Genomic DNA, 16,401 nt, shown 5'->3' on the forward strand with positions numbered 1-16,401 from the left:
GCAGTTTTGAAACAAAAACCTTGTTACTCAGCCGTTAAAAAGAATTCATTTGAATCAGTTCTAATGAGATGGATGAAACTGGAGCCCATTATACAGAGTGAAGTAAGTCAGAAAGATAAAGAACATTACAGTATACTAACACATATATACGGAATTTAGATAGATGGTGGCGATAACCCTATATGCAAAACAGAAAAAGAGACACAGAAATACAGAACAGACTTTTGAACTCTGGGGGAGAACGTGAGGGTGGGATGTTTTGAAAGAACAGCATGTATATTATCTATGGTGAAACGGACCACCAGCCCAGGTGGGATACATGAGTCAGGTGCTCGGGCCTGGTGCACTGGGAGGACCCTGAGGAGTCGGGTGGGGAGGGAGGTGGGAGGGGGGATCGGGATGGGGAATACATGTAACTATATGGCTGATTCATGTCAATGTATGACAAAACCCACTGAAATGTTGTAAAGTGATTGGCCTCCAACTAATAAAATAATATTAAAAAAAAAAAAAAAAAAAAAAAAATTCTATTTAAAGCACCAAGCATAAAAAAAAAAAAAAAAAAACCTTGTTCCTTTTAAGGAACTGGCAATAGAAATTAGGTGTGGATTTACTGATGGGTTTTTTTATATGGGCAATGTATTATGATGATGTTGAGCTTAATGTAATTCTACATACTATTTTTAAATCCTTAGTTACTGAGTAGATAAAGGAAGAAAGAGAAATGGAGTCTTATTAGTTTGTTGAGCAGATTCATTTTTCCTATGAGGATTTCCAGAAAGAGAAGAACAGGGGAGGTAGATAGGTCATTCTTCTTAAACTCTGGATTTAAAGAAATGAATCAATGAAACAAAGTTTAAAAAAAAAAAAACTTCATGGAGAGGAAAGCACATATACAAATTAAAACCTAATTGTTGAGAGATTAGATGGTGTGAAAATTATACAGGATATGAAGACTCCTAAATTTTCCTGGACTGGGTTACTACTGGCAGCTATTAGCACAGTGAAACTGGAGAGAAGCTTAAAAATGAGATTAAGCAGCGAGATTCTGGGGGAGCAAGTTGACCTGGAAGATCCTACGGGATGCCCAGAAGGCACTCCCCAGTAAACAGTAGAGCGCTGAGTCTAGGACCCAGGCAGCAAATCTTCCCTCACCTTATTTGGGAAAGTAAGTCAGACCAGACTTGTTGACTTAGAGCTGTGTGCTTGAGAGACGATAGGGAGCAGCAGGAAGAATCCTGTACTCAAATCAGGAGATCTGATCCACTGAACGGCCTCATCATGGTACTCTTCCTCTCAGGGCCTCACTTCCTTTTTTTCTTTTCCAAATTGATTTCCATGGAAACTTGAAGCGCATGGTAGAAATGTTAATACTCTTGAGCCCTATATATCTTCCATTTAAGTTGCCTTTAAAAAAAAAAATCTGCTTATTTATCATTTGCCTCATAAAAGTACATTTGAGTGTGGAAAAAGTCCCCCTTTTAAATTTGACAACAATAACAAAAATGACAAACCTAGACAGCGTATTAAAAAGCAGAGACATCACTTTGCCAACAAAGGTACATACAGTTGAAGCTATGGTTTTTCCAGTAGTCATGTATAGATGTGAGAGTTGGATCATAAAGACTGAGTGCCAAAGAATTGACGCTTTTGAACTGTGGTGATGGAAAAGACTCTTGACAGTCCCTAGGACAGCAAGGAGATCAAACCAGTCAATCCCAAAGGAAATCAGTCCTGAATATTCATTGGAAGGACTGATGCTGAAGCTGAAATGCCAATATTTTGGCCACCTGATGCGAAGAGCCAACTCACTGGAAAAGACTCTGATGCTGAAAAAGATGGAGGGCAGGAGGAGAAGGGGGTGACAGAGGACGAGAAGGCTGGAGGGTATCACTGCCTCAATGGACATGAGCTTGAGCAAACTCTGGGAGATACGAAGGACAGGGAAGACTGGTGTGCTGCAGTCCGTGGGTCACAAAGAGTTGGACACGACTTAGCAACTAAACAACAACAACAGAAAGCTTGAAGACCACAGATCCAGATGTTTGTTCTGGGACTCACCAGTATTCACATCCTGTGAGTCATTGTTCTCATTTCTGATACCTACTTAGAACATGGTACCTCTAAAAAGATGTTTCACTATAACCTGGAAAGATGACCATTTACTCCATTCAGAAAACCTTCTGGATTGCACTTCATTGTGGTATACATATTTCAAATGTTGATAAAGCCTTGAAATATATGTGAAATGTAAGTATTCAAATTTTTACAATAAACTAAAACTGTAGAATTCAGAGAGAAGAGAGGTGGTACTAGAAAATGAAAACTATGAATGAGAGAAACATATCTTAAAAAATTAGAAACAAATACAGTCATTACTGGAAGATAGTAAGATCTGAAACTGGAAGATCTGGTTTCAGTGAAGATCACAATAGCTATCTATTTTGGGGAATTTGCTTACCTCCTCCAATCTCTGAATCTGTCCTTTGTGAATTTATTTTTCCTTTATATTAACTCCATCTTCTGGAGAACTGATGTGAAGACCACAAGAGATAATGGAGGTGAAAATGCTAAATAATTGGAAATCACTGGGCCTGTATTATTGAAAAAATACTGGTCATGTAGATAAACAGAATATTTATAGGTATGGGTGCAGGAGAATGGGTTACACACAATATCATGATATGATCTTAAAAGGCATGAGATAACATGTCAAAGTATGGGTTTTTATTGTAAATATCCACTTTAGTGACCAAAGTAGTATATCCTAGTTTTTTGTTTTTGTTTTTTTGAAGTATAGGCCTAGAATTGGAAGGGACCAGCGCTCCTATTAAGTGACTAAAAAGAATATATTTAATCTTTCTGATTTTGTTGTTTTATCTGCTAAATGGCAATAATACTCGCCTCCACATTTCATAAGGTCAATCATTTAACAAGCCTTCACAGAATGCTGTAAAGTGTGTTCATACTCTAGACGAGCAAGGTTTATGGTGCTGTTAATGTTGTCTACTACAGTACATTTTAAAGAAATGTCCTCATCGCTTCTCTGAACTATTTCAACATTCTTGCTTCACAATAACCTTAAAAACCTTTTACATGCCATTTAAAAGTCTGTTTGCTATTCACTTCACCTATGACTTTATTTGTCCTCAAATATAGCCATGCCATTATACCTGCTGAGAGATCAAAGGATTATTATGGAAAATATCTGGTAGTCGGTACCAGGATGTAACTATTCCAACTGTCTGTTACTCAAGATAATAAGGAAGCTTTCTTTGAAAAATGAAAAGAAACAACCTAGCCATTAGTCATTGGTTATTGCAATTTTAATGAGGGTTGGACCCTGCTCTGAGTATATATATACATGCATCTGTCAGACTGCTTTTTGTCTGTTTCTCTCTGAACTTCTTGACTCAGGGCAGCGGCTCTAAATATCCTCATTCATCATCACTATGAACAGCATCACTACTTTTGCCATCCTTGCTCTGGCAGCCATGACATGGGCTGCCACTCCATCTGGTGAGTTAGGATTCCTTTTCAATATTCATGCTCTTATGTTAACTGCAATATATCTGGCCTTCAGTAATTATAGAATATGAAGTGAAAGTGAAATACTGGAGTGGGTAGCCTTTCCCTTCTCCTGGGGATCTTCCCAACCCAGGGATCAAACCCAGGTCTCCCGCATTGCAGGCGGATTCTTTACCAGTTGAGCCACAAGGGAACCCCATACAATGTTAAAGTCAAAAGAAAATTTAGAAGGCATCTATTTAGATTGGTCTGATCAACAGAGTAGGGGTAAATCAGACCTTCAGGAAGAGGAAGAGAGGCTGAGAAGAAAAGGACTGAGAACTTCCTGCTCAGTTCCTCATCAGATCTCTCAGGCTTCTGATTGCCCTTTCAGAAACCACCTATGTAACTCTGAGACCATAAGTCCAACTCTTCCTGGGCATGCCCACAGGATCTCCTGGATTCCTCTACAGTTCCTTCTCCAGTAATCAGAGATTCCTGCCCCCAATCTCTTTTTTTTTGGTGGAGGCAGGGGGTCAGGATCATATTTCTCTGACTTCACGCTTAGCTGGCCCTGAGTAAAGAAGTGACCTCTTTTCGGTCTGGTCTGGGCAAGAGAAGTTGGGAAATGGGTTTTAGTTACTGTGAACAATGAATTCAGCTTTGCATTTCTAACTGTATAATTTACTATTTCTCTAACTCCTTCTCTCAAAATGCATCTCATCCTAGTCACTTCTGGTGATCGAGAAATAGGGATAGAGGTGAGTACCTTTTTGGCATGCTCTTTGTAAAAATGAAATCAGGGTGAATGTGTAAATGAGTAGTGAAGGTACATAAATTGACTCACAGTGGGCTGAAATAATTCCGTGGGAGGTAAAAACTGTTTCTACTCTACTTTTCTGGTGGTATTTCTTTAAAGGAATCTCTGTGCAAAAGGAGAACAGGAGATAAAGGAAGCTCTTACCTTTAGGTAGTATTTTATTTTACTTAAAAAAATTTTTTTTATTATTTTTTCTTTAAATTTATTTATTTTAGTTGGAGGCTAATTACTTTACAATATTGTAGTGGTTTTTGCCATACATTGACATGAATCAGCCATGGGTATACATGTGTTCCCCATCCTGAACCACCCTCCCACTTCCCTCCCCAACCCATCCCTCTGGGTCATCCCAGTGCACCAGCCCTGAGCATCCTGTCTCATGCATCAAACCTGGACTGGTGATCTGCTTCGCATATGGTAAGATACATGTTTCAATGCTATTCTCTCAGATCATCCCACCCTTGCCTTCTCCCACAGGTCCCAAAGACTATTCTATACATCTGTGTCTCTTTTGCTGTCTTGCACATAGAGTTTTCATTACTATCTTTCTAAATTCCATATATATGTGTTAGTATACTGTATTGGTGTTTTTCTTCCTGGCTTACTTCACTCTGTATAATAGGCTCCAGTTTCATCCACCTCATTAGAACTGATTCAAATGTGTTCTTTTTAATGGCTGAGTAATATTCCACTGTGTACATGTACCACAGCTTTCTTATCCATTCATCTGCTGATGGACATCTAGGTTGAAAGTATTTTTCACATTCATTATTCTACTGGACTCTCATTATAACCTTAAAAAAAAGAGAGAGACTAATATTTCCTGCTTAAACTGCTAATTCTCATTTAAAGACTGTTCTAGGTCTGATTTATTTTTGCAGCATAGCACCTGGTCCACAAAAGGTCTTCTAGACATGTTTGCTGAAAAGCTGAAGAGGCTAGGAATCTTCCTACTCTCTTCTCTTAGATATAAGATACATCTAGATACAAGAATGATGGCAAAATTGAAGGAACAGAATGCAGAGTATTATTTTTGTCCCAATTATAGGTGAACTGTACCAAATACAACATAAAAAGTGCCGGGATTGCGTGCACGAAGGAATGGGCACCAATATGTGGCATGGATCAGAAAACTTACAGTAATGAATGTATGTTCTGTTTCCTAAATAGGTAAGTATAATACTCAATTTGGAGCCCAGTTTTGTTTTGCTTTACAATCACAAAAGTAACATTGGCCAAAATCTGCTTGGCTTTTGAAAACATGGTTTGACATCTTACTTTTTGCCATGTTCCTCTACTAATCTGTAGACATTGCTTTGTTTAAAAAAAAAACAAAACTAACTATATTAGGAATATATATTATGTATATTTCTTTGTTATCCAGCAAAATTCTCATGTATACTATATTACACAATATCCCTCCAGCATTAGCTATTACATATAGACATTTTTATTCCCATATTACATTTAAGGAAACTGGGTCTCAGGCAGGAAACATATTCTTGGTCAAACTTTCATGAATCTCCTGTGTTATATCTTTCTTATCATATCAGTTAATGGAAACTCAGAAGAGAGCTGTTGCTATTTGGGCTGTAAGCCATGGACACTATTATAACACTTTGATCCACCCTTCACACCCCAGAGGAAAATCATGTTGCTTCTCTGATTGTCTGGAAAAGTCTAGGGAAGAGAATGGAAGTATAGACAGATGGAATTAGTTGGAATCCTCACCACCACCATCCCCACACATTAAATATTAAGTCCTCACTATAAACAACATCTTCTAGAAGACTTTATAATAATGATTATTACCAGCCACTCCAGTGACTTGAACTCACTGCTTTCCTACTAGCAGTTAAAATCATGGACTTTTGTGTCAGACATCTGGATTAGAATCCAGGCTACCCTTGGTAGATCTGTGACATTAGGCAAATACCCATCCTGCTGTGTACTTCTGTATTCAGTAAAGCAGAAATTATAACTTGTTTAGGATTCACTGTGAGAAAACACGTCAAATCTTAACTAAGCAGCTGACACAGAGTGAATACTCCAAGAAATGAGCTCTTCTTCCTTTTAATCATTTTCCTCCTTCTTTTCTAGCCTTTCTGAAGATTCATAGTCAAATATAATAGCAAGTGTTATTCAAATAAAACCCCTCAGAGTATACAGTACCAGAGACTAAACACTGAGATGGGATTGATTATATTATCTCATATCTTTTTAGAAGGAAGAAATCTAATACTCAGGAAGGAGAAGTGACTATAACAAAATTACAGAGACTATAAGTGCCAGATATGGATATGTGAAATTTTCTTTTAAAACTGCAAAAACATCCACACACTTTATTATACCTTTGATTTCCATCTGAGTATTCATGGACTATTTTTAAAATGCCCAATCTACTCTCCTTTTAGTGTTGATCTAATTTTTTTATATTTTAACTTGTTTGATTAAACAAATGATCATTTATTTGTGATCATTCAAAATGATCATTTATCAAAGATGTTAATGGCAAATATTAACTAACTAGGGAAGAATATTAACCAGAACTAGTTAGTTCAGGTCAGACAACAGAGAATGACATATGACCATGTTTTACTCTGTAGATTAAGAAATATCAAATTACTGAATTACCCATTCAGTAAAATCTTCTTTTTCAGAAACAAAGGATCTCAACTCAGGAAACTTCATAATAATGAATGCGTAAGTATACACAAAAATTTTACATATCCTTAATATAAAATGTTTCAACAATTCCTCCATTTCATCAAGAACAACTATTTTAAGATATTTATTCTAGAAATTATCTATGACTATGAGTAGTCACAGGTAACACACCTGGTCAGCCTAAACAGAAAATCTGAAATATAATTTACTTACCCAGAGGAAGACTCTAGAAACTTTATTCATACTCCTTAACTGAGGCAGACTGACATACATGTGGTTATTTTCTAATGCTGCAACTAATTAGCAGATTAAGAAGAGAACATTAGTGACTTAAGAACACTCTCATAATAGTTTAAAAATAAAGTTATTTAAACAAGCAGAGGCCAAAACAATACTGTAAAGCAATCATACTCCAATTAAGAAAAAAGAGGAGGGGAAGCATGAAAAAATTCAAGAACACAAATGTAGAGATAATTTAGGGGCAAAGAGCTATGTGAGTGGAAAGTCAGTCATTTTAATAGAGCTTGAAATGTGATATAAGAGGAATGCAAACATGAGGTTGTGGTAGTAAAGACAGTTCAGAGAGGCTCTCATTTTAAGAAGGGGCACCTAACCCATTGTGACTAGTGAGGGAAAGAAATGTCGCCATAGAACCTTTACAAAAGTAACCAGACACTTAAATGAGGAGGAGGAGTCGGTCTGATGGATCAAGTGGGTAAGGAAATGCAAAGTAAGATAAATACAAGAAGCAAAGGCACAGGGCTGTACAGAGGCGGGAAACACTGGGAATGCAATCCTTAATTCAGCCGGGAAAAAAGGCAGGGTAGACGAGACCAGAAAGATAGGCATGGGTCATGAGGGGGCTTTCTGTTGACAGAGTCAGTTGAATATTTGAACAAGATCAGATTTAGTTTCTCAAAAAAAAAAAAAAAAAACAAAAAACAAAAAAACTCACATCAGTGTGGAACATCAGGGAAGCCTAGGGTTTGCGTGATAAACTGGCAGGTAGTAACTGTGATGGCAAGACGCGGTGAGGGCCTGAATTAAGTGGATGCCAGCACAGTTCAGCAATTAAGAACCAGACGGGATCCACAGGATGGATTCTGTTCATCAGCTACACTGGAGAATGAGAGGGCAGCCTTGAACTTGGGCTGAACAATCTCCTGCTGTGATGGTATTCTCACCACTGTTGGGTCAGGTTATGCAAACTGCAGAAAATACATCTTTCTCCAAGTGGGATTCTGAACTAATGATCCTCTCAAGGCTTTAAAAAAGTTTCTTTTCTATGATTTAATGTTTTGATTTTTTTTTGAACAGAGGGAGGTTGAGTGCACCACATATTCAGAAATATGCACCATGGAGTACATGCCTCACTGTGGATCTGATGGGACAGTATATGGCAACAGATGTTCATTTTGCAATGCTGTTGTGTAAGCACTTAATTCAGTATTTTATTTGTAGGAAGAGCCCCTTACACAGAACCAGAAACCATCTTAGCTACATAAGCCATATGCTGCTATGAAACCTAAGAGATGGCTGCCTGAAAATCATAGTATTTTACAAAAAGAAAGAAACAGAGAGAAAATGAGAGAAAAAGAAAATGCTTAACAATAAGAATTGAAGTTAGGGAAAGAGACACTTGATCATCATCATAATATTATTCAGTGGCAGATAAAAGAGAAACTTACAGCTTTTGGCTCCTAACACTGGCTTTTACTGGTACATTGAATTCCCTTTTTTCCACCATGCTGAAGCTTGGTAATTAATTGCTCAGTTTCATGTTTCATATTCATCTGGTTGGCTTGATCTAAGATAATGCAACTTTCAATTTAAGATTTCCAAAGCCCCCTTTTAAACGTATGATTTCTCTTGTAGGATGAGCCGTGGCACACTTTATTTTGTAAAATACGGACCATGCTCTTAGTCTCCCTGATGTTCGAGGGCACCAAGTTTCCTTTGGCAGCGAACCAGTTTCTCTAGGATGGCTATGGGGACAAGTATATGGAACTTGATTCTTCAATAAAAGATTCTCAGCAGAAAAATTGTCAGGCTTATCTCTGTGGATGCAGTTCTTCTTGTATCTATGATCCTTTCCCTAAACTATAAGTCATACAGAAATATTTCCTCTATTTCTACTCAAGTTGGAAGCTAGAAAGATTATGCACACAATGGTGAAAAAAGAATCTGCTCTCAGCATCCCACTTAAAAAAATTTTTTTTAAGTAAACACAGATCAAAGTGTGCATCTGACCATTACTATTACTTTACCTTCAGCTACACTAATGGAAAGTGGAAAATCCAGATTTGGAGAAAGATAGAGTGAGAATCCTTAACACTATAAATGAATCAGAACATGCTAGGAATAACATAACAGGAAATGGCAACCCACTCCAGTACTCTTGCCTGGAAAACACCATGGACAGAGGAGCCTGGTAGGCTACAGTCCATGGGGTCGCAGAGTCAGACACGACTGAGCCCCAAAGTTTTTAAGTTTGTTAGGTATCACCATTTAAACAGAATTCAGTCACATGTGGGCATCTGCAAAGGAAGGTATCTTACGGTTCATGTTGGGGAAGTCTAAATGGTGAAGTCCCTAACAAAGCCTGAGAAATATGAGGCTATGTGCTGGACTCTCAGGAAGTAGAGATGTGAGAACTTTCTCATGGCTGTGTCTCCACAGAGAGTACTCAGCTAAATATAGTGTGCAGAGATAAATAGTTAACTTGGTAAAGAATTGTCTAATAGCAAGTCTGCAAATAGTCACATAGTGATGCCCTATAAATTCATGTTTCCAAAGCACAATGTATTTTTAGGAGAGTGGTTAAATGCTTTCCAGCTATGCTGTAAATATTTGTGTGACTTTTCTAACAACACATATAGAAAGGTCACTAGAGGTCAAGCAATGCATTTTGTGGGGAGAGGGAATACAATGAGGCAAAGGGAAGCATGCGTGGCATTAAGGAATTCATAGGCCAGTCAAAGAGACAGACTTTGTAAAGAGTTGATTACTAAATATAAAAACAGTATACTTCAGAATTAATAAAATTCCAGTAAGAACTGAAGGGGTGGGGGACAGTCTTAGTCACACAATGAGCTTGTATAGTAGTATGCCCAGGCTGCCATAACAAAATACAGATCTCCCTCCACTTAGGATGGGGTTACATCCTGATAAACCCATCATAAATTGGAAATGTCATACATTGAAAATACACCTTATCTACCGGCCTCACCTACCTTAAATGTGCTCAGAATACTTATATTAGCTTACAGTTGGGGAAAGTCATATAACACAAAGCCTATTTTATAATAAGGTATTGAATATCCTTTTCCTGGTGGCTCAGAAATTAAGAATCCACATGCCAATGCAAAAGACGCAGGTTCGATCCCTGGGTCAGGAAGATTCCTTTGAGAAGGAAATAACAACCTACTCTAGTATTCTTGCCTGGGAAATCCCCTGGACATGGAGGCCTGGTGGGCTACAATCCATGGGATTGCAGAGTCAGACATGACTTAGTGACTAAACAACAGCACTGAATATCTCATGTATTTTACTGAATATTGGAAAAGTGAAAAACAGAATGGCTGTGTAGGTATAAAATGATTGTCAGCATATGGACTCTTTACCCTGGTGATTGGCTGACTGGCTGAATAGGCACTGTAGCTCATGCCCAGCATCACAAGAGAATACTATACTACTTATCACTAGCTCAGGAAAATATAAAAGTTCAAAGTAAAGCTTCTACTAAATGTGTATTTCTTTCACATCACCATAAAGTCAAAAAATTGTTAAGAAATTGTCTATAGCAGAGATTGGGTGACTTACACAATAGGAATTTATATTCTCACAGTTCTAGAAACAGGGAAGTCCAAGATTAAGGCACAGAAGATTTGGTGTCAGGTAAGAGCCCACTTCCAGGTCCACAGGCTACTGTCTTCTTGCTGTGTCCTCTCGTGGTGGAAGGGGTAAGGCTGTGTTCTCTAGACTCTGTTTCATCAGGCCTCTAATTCCATTCATGAGGGCTGTGCCTTCATGACCTAATCATCCCCCAGCAGCTCTACTTCCTGACATCATCACACTGAGGATTAGGCTTCAACATATGAATTTGGAGCTGGTGAGGGGGGCAGGGGCAGACACAAACATTCAGGAAGTAACACATGGGAGACCTAAAGGTTGACGGCCATTCTAGGTCATGACTGGAATGGCGGGCACATGGGGGTTGACCCTATAATAATAAGTAATTGACCTATCTGAAAACAACAATAAGACAAAGTCTACATATTGTAGGCTCCTGGGTAGCAGATCAGCCCCAGGGAAGCCAGCGGCAATGGTCAGGCCAGGGAGCCCTCTGTTCTTGGACATCCTCCAACATCAATCAGCTTCAGCCAACAACACCAGCAGGGCCTTTGCCCTGGGCCCTGGGCCGCACATTAACCAATACCTGGTGGCCGGTGAAGCTTTACAGACTCAAGAGGACCTGCAGTGGGAGAAACAGGGCACTGGGCCATGTCTTCCACCTCAGTGCAACAGCTGAAGGGCATGTGCCTGGTAGTCAGGTCCTGACAAAACGTGGTCCACTGGAGAAGGGAATGGCAAACCACTTCAGTGCTCTTGCCTTGAGAACTCCATGAACAGTATGAAAAGGTAAAAAGATAGGAGACTGAAAGATGAGTCTCCCAGGTCAGTAGGTGTCCAGTACACTACTGGAGAAGAGAGGAAAGATAGCTCCAGAGGCAATGAAGAGGCTGAGCCAAAGCAGAAAGGACACCCAGGTGTGGATGTATCAGGTGGTGAAAGTAAAGTCCGATGCTGTAAAGAACAATATTGCATAGGAACCTGGAACATTAGGTCCATGAATCAAGGCAAACTGGATGTGATCCAACAGGAGATGGCAAGAGTGAACATCAACATTTTAGGAAACAGTGAACTAAAATGGATGGGAATGGGTGAATGTAATTCAGATAACCATTATATCTACTACTGTGGGCAAGAATCCCTCAGAAGAAATGGGTGCAGTCTCAAAAACCTCAGAATGATATCCATTTGTTTCAAAGGCAAATCATTCAACATCACAGTAAACCAAGTCTATGCCCCAACCACTAATGCCAAAGAAGCTGAAGCTGAATGGTTTTATGAAGACCTACAAGAACTTCTAGTACTAGCACCAAAAAATGATGTCCTTTTCATCAGAGACTGGAATGCAAAAGTCCCCACAGGGAACTGGATGCAAATGCAAGACATACCTGAAGTAACAGGTAAGTTTGGCCTTGGAGTACACAATGGAGCAGGAAAAGGTTAACAGAGTTTTGCCAAAAGAACGCACTGGTCATAGCAAACATCTTCCAACAACAGAAGAGATGACTCTACACATAGACATTACCAGATGGTCAATACTGAAATCAGATCAATTATATTCTTTGCTGCTCAAGCTGCAGAAGCTCTATTCAATCAGCAAAAACAAGACTTTGAGCTGACTGTGGCTCAGGCCATCAGCTTCTTATTGCAAAATTCAGGCTCAAATTGATGAAAGTAGGGAAAACCACTAGGCCATTCAGGTGTCAGTTCAGTTCAGTTGCTCAGTTGTGTCCGACTCTTTGTGACCCCATGGACTGCAGCACATCAGGCTTCCCTGTCCATCACCAACTCCCAGAGCTTACTCAAATTCATGTCCATCGAGTCAGTGATGCCATCCAACCATCTCATCCTCTGTTGTCCCTTTCTCCTCCCACCTTCAATCTTTCCCAGCATCAAACCCCTTATGATTATACAGTAGAGGTGATGAATAGATTCAAGGGATTAGATCTGATAGAGTCCCTGAAGAACTATGGACAGAGGTTTGTAACACTGTACAAGAGGTGATGAACAAAACCATCCCCAAGAAAAAGAAATGCAAGAAGGTGAAGTGGTTGTCTGAGGAGGTCTTACAAATAGCTGAGAAGAGAAGAGAAGCAAAAGACAAAGGAGAAAGGGAAAGACATACCCAACTGAATGCAATGTTCCAAAGAAGAGCCAGGGGAGATAAGAAAGTCTTCTTAAGTGAACAATGCAAAGAAATAGAGAAAAACAGTAGAACGGGAAAGACTAGAGATCTCTTCAAGGAAATTAGAGACACGAAGGGAACATTTCATGCAAAGATGGGGACAATAAGGGGTTCCTTTGTGGCTCAGTTGGTAAAGCTGCAATGTGGGAGACCTGGGTTCAGTCCCTGGGTTGGGAAGATTCCCTGGAGAAGGGAAAAGCTACCCATTCTAGTATTCTGTCCTGGAGAATTTCGGGACTGTATAATCCATACAGTCCATGGTGTGTCAAAGAGTCAGACATGACTGAGTGACTTCCACTTGGCAGTTGGGCACAATAAAGACAGAAATGGGAAGGAGCTAATAGAAGCAGAAGAGATTAAGAAGAGGTGGCAAGAATACACAGGCCTGTACAAAAAGTTCTTAAAAAATGAAAAAACAACAACAACAAACAAACACAAAACTTTCCTTTCTACTTAATGACCCAGATAACCACGATGGTGTGGTCACCCATCTAGAGCCAGACATTCTGGAGTGTGAAGTCAAGTGGGCCTTAGGAAGCATCACCACGAACAAAGCTAGAACAGATGATGGAATTCCAGTTGAACTATTTCAAATTCTAAAAGATGATTCTGTGAAAGTGCTGCACTCAATATGCCAGCAAATCTGGAAAACTCAGCAGTGGCCACAGGACTGGAAAAGGTCAGTTCCCATTCCAATCCCAAAGAAAGGCAATACCAAAGAATGTTCAAACTATTGTACAATTGCACTCATTTCACATGCTCAAAATTCTCTAAGCTAGGCTTCACCAGTACATGAACTGATAACTTCCAGATTGGATTTAGAAAAGGCAGAGGATCCAAAGATCAAATTACCAACATAAGCTGGATCATAGAACAAACATGGGAATTCCAAAAAAATCTGCTTAATTGACTATGCTAAAGCCTTTGACTGTGTGGATCATGACAAACTCTGGAATATTCTAAAAAAGAGATGGGAATACCAGACCACATTACCTGCCTTCTGAGAAACCTGCATGCAGAATAGGAAGCAACAGTCAGAACTGGACATGGAACAACAGACTGATTCAAAACTGGGAAAGGAGTATGTCAAGGCTGTATATTGTCACCCTGTTTATTTAATTTATATGCAGAGTACATCATGTGAAATACTAAGCTGAATGAATCACAAGCTGGGATCAAGATTGCCAGGAAATATATCAACAACCTCAGATATGTAGATGATACGACTTTAATGGCAGAAAGTGAAGAACTAAAGAACTTCTTGATGAAGGTGATAAAGAAGAGTGAAAAAGTTTGCTTAAAACTCAACATTCAAAAACTAAGATCATGGCATCTGGTCCCATCACTTCATGGCAAACAGATGGGAAGAAAGTGGAAACAGTGACAGGTTATTTTGGGGGAGGGGCTCCAAAATCACTGCAGACAGTGATTACAGCCACGAAATAAAATCAAAAGATACTTGCTCCTTGAAAGAAAAGCTATGACAAGCCTAGACAGCATATTAAAAATCAGAGACATTACTTTGCCAATAAAGGTCCATAAAGTCAAAGTTATGGTTTTTCCAGTAGTCATGTATGGATGTGAGAGCTGGACAATAAAAAAGGCTGAGCACCAAAGAATTGATGCTTTTGAACTGTGGTGCTGGAGAAGACTCTTGAGAGTCCCTTGGACAGCAAGGAGATCAAATAAGTCAATCCTAAAGGAAATCAACCCTAAATGTTCATTGCGAGGACTGATGCTAAAGCTGAAACTCCAATATTTTGGCCACCTGATGCAAACAGCCTACTCACTGAAAAGACCCTGATGCTGGGAAAGACTGCAGGCAAGAGGAGAGGGGGCGACAGAGCATAAGACAGTTGGATAGCATTACTGAGTCAATTTACATGAATTTGAGCAAACTCAGGGAGATGGTGAAGGAGAGGGAAGCCTGGCGTGCTGCAGCTCATGGGGTCACAGAGAGTTGGACATGACTTGGTAACTGAACGACAACAACATATTGTAGAATGTAGTATATAGTAGATAGACCATAGAGTACATTACTTATGTTTTAAAACAATAATTATAAAGCAGTTACATAATTTTCTTTTTTTAACCTATAAGTTGAAAAAGTGAGTTTACTTACATTAACTCTCTTTTTGTCTAAACAAAATTTTCCTAGGCAGATATACTAGTCTGGACAATGCTGTCCTGTGGCTTCCATAAAACACTTGAGAAGGGAAAGAATTTGCAGCCCAGAGTGAGACTGATTACTTGTGTGGTGCCTTTTCTCTGATGGGAGGAAAACCTCTGGGGATCTAAAGAAAGGCATCTCAGTATTGCAATGGTGTTATAATTGATTAGAGAATGGGCTAGATTGTGACAGTTCTATGGTTTAGACAGAGGAAACTGAGTCTTTCCTTTCTACTGGAGAACATAGAATCTTAGGTTAAATCCTATGAAGGACTTTTACATCCCTAAAGTTAGTAAGAATCTGCTTTGGCCACACACATATGGTCAATTAATCTTTAACAAAGGAGCCAAGAATGTACAATGGAAAAAGGCAATTGCTTCATTAAGTGGGAAAAGTGGACAGCTATGTGTAAAATTATGAAATTAGAACATTCTCTAACATCATGTACAAAAATAAACCCAAAATGGATTAAAGACCTAAATGTAAGACTGGATACTATAAAACTCATAGAGGAAAACATAGGCAGAACACTCTTTGACATAAACCTTAGCAATATTTTTTTGGACCCTTCTTCTAGAGTTACAGAATTAAAAGCAAAAATAAACAACTGGGACTTAATTAAACTTAAAAGCTTTTGCACAGCAAAGAATGCATAAACAAAATGAAAAGACAACCTGCAGAATGGAGGAAAGTATTTGCAAATGATGCAACTGACAATGTATTAATTTCCAAAATACACACTGTTCATACAGCTTAATAATAATTTAAAAAAAACCCAAACAACTAAATCAAAACATGGGCAGAAGACATAAATAGACATTTCTTCAAAGAAGACATATAGATGGCCAACAGGCATATAAAAAGATGCTCAACACTGCTCATCATTAGAAAAATACAAATTGATCAGAACTACAATTAACTTCACACCAGTCAGAAAATGGCCATTGTTAAAAACTCTACACCACACACCAGACAGAATGGCCATCATTGAAAACTCTGGAGATGGAGTGGAAAAAAAACAACAACACACTTACACTGTTGGGGGGGATACAAACTGATGCAGTCACTATAGAGAACAATATGAAGACTCTTTAAAAAACTAAAACTAGATCGATCATATTATCTAGCAATCCCACTTTTGAACATCCATCTGGAAAAAACTATAATTCAAAAAGACATATGCACCTTATGCTCACAGTA

General features: G+C 38.8%; 1 protein-coding gene across 1 annotated transcript; it reads left to right on the forward strand.

Moving 5' to 3' along the window:
- Positions 1-3,400: 3,400 nt before the first annotated feature.
- LOC136168385 (double-headed protease inhibitor, submandibular gland-like) lies at positions 3,401-9,008 on the forward strand. Its single transcript, XM_065935778.1, has 6 exons — positions 3,401-3,519; positions 4,237-4,268; positions 5,376-5,497; positions 6,988-7,030; positions 8,312-8,424; positions 8,870-9,008. Exons 1-6 carry the CDS (start codon positions 3,453-3,455, stop codon positions 8,916-8,918), a joined length of 426 nt encoding a protein of 141 aa, XP_065791850.1. The 5' UTR covers positions 3,401-3,452; the 3' UTR covers positions 8,919-9,008.
- The last annotated feature ends 7,393 nt before the right edge of the window (positions 9,009-16,401 follow it).

This window comes from Muntiacus reevesi, chromosome 1, assembly GCF_963930625.1.
Source record: "Muntiacus reevesi chromosome 1, mMunRee1.1, whole genome shotgun sequence".
Classification (NCBI taxonomy): Eukaryota; Metazoa; Chordata; class Mammalia; order Artiodactyla; family Cervidae; genus Muntiacus; species Muntiacus reevesi.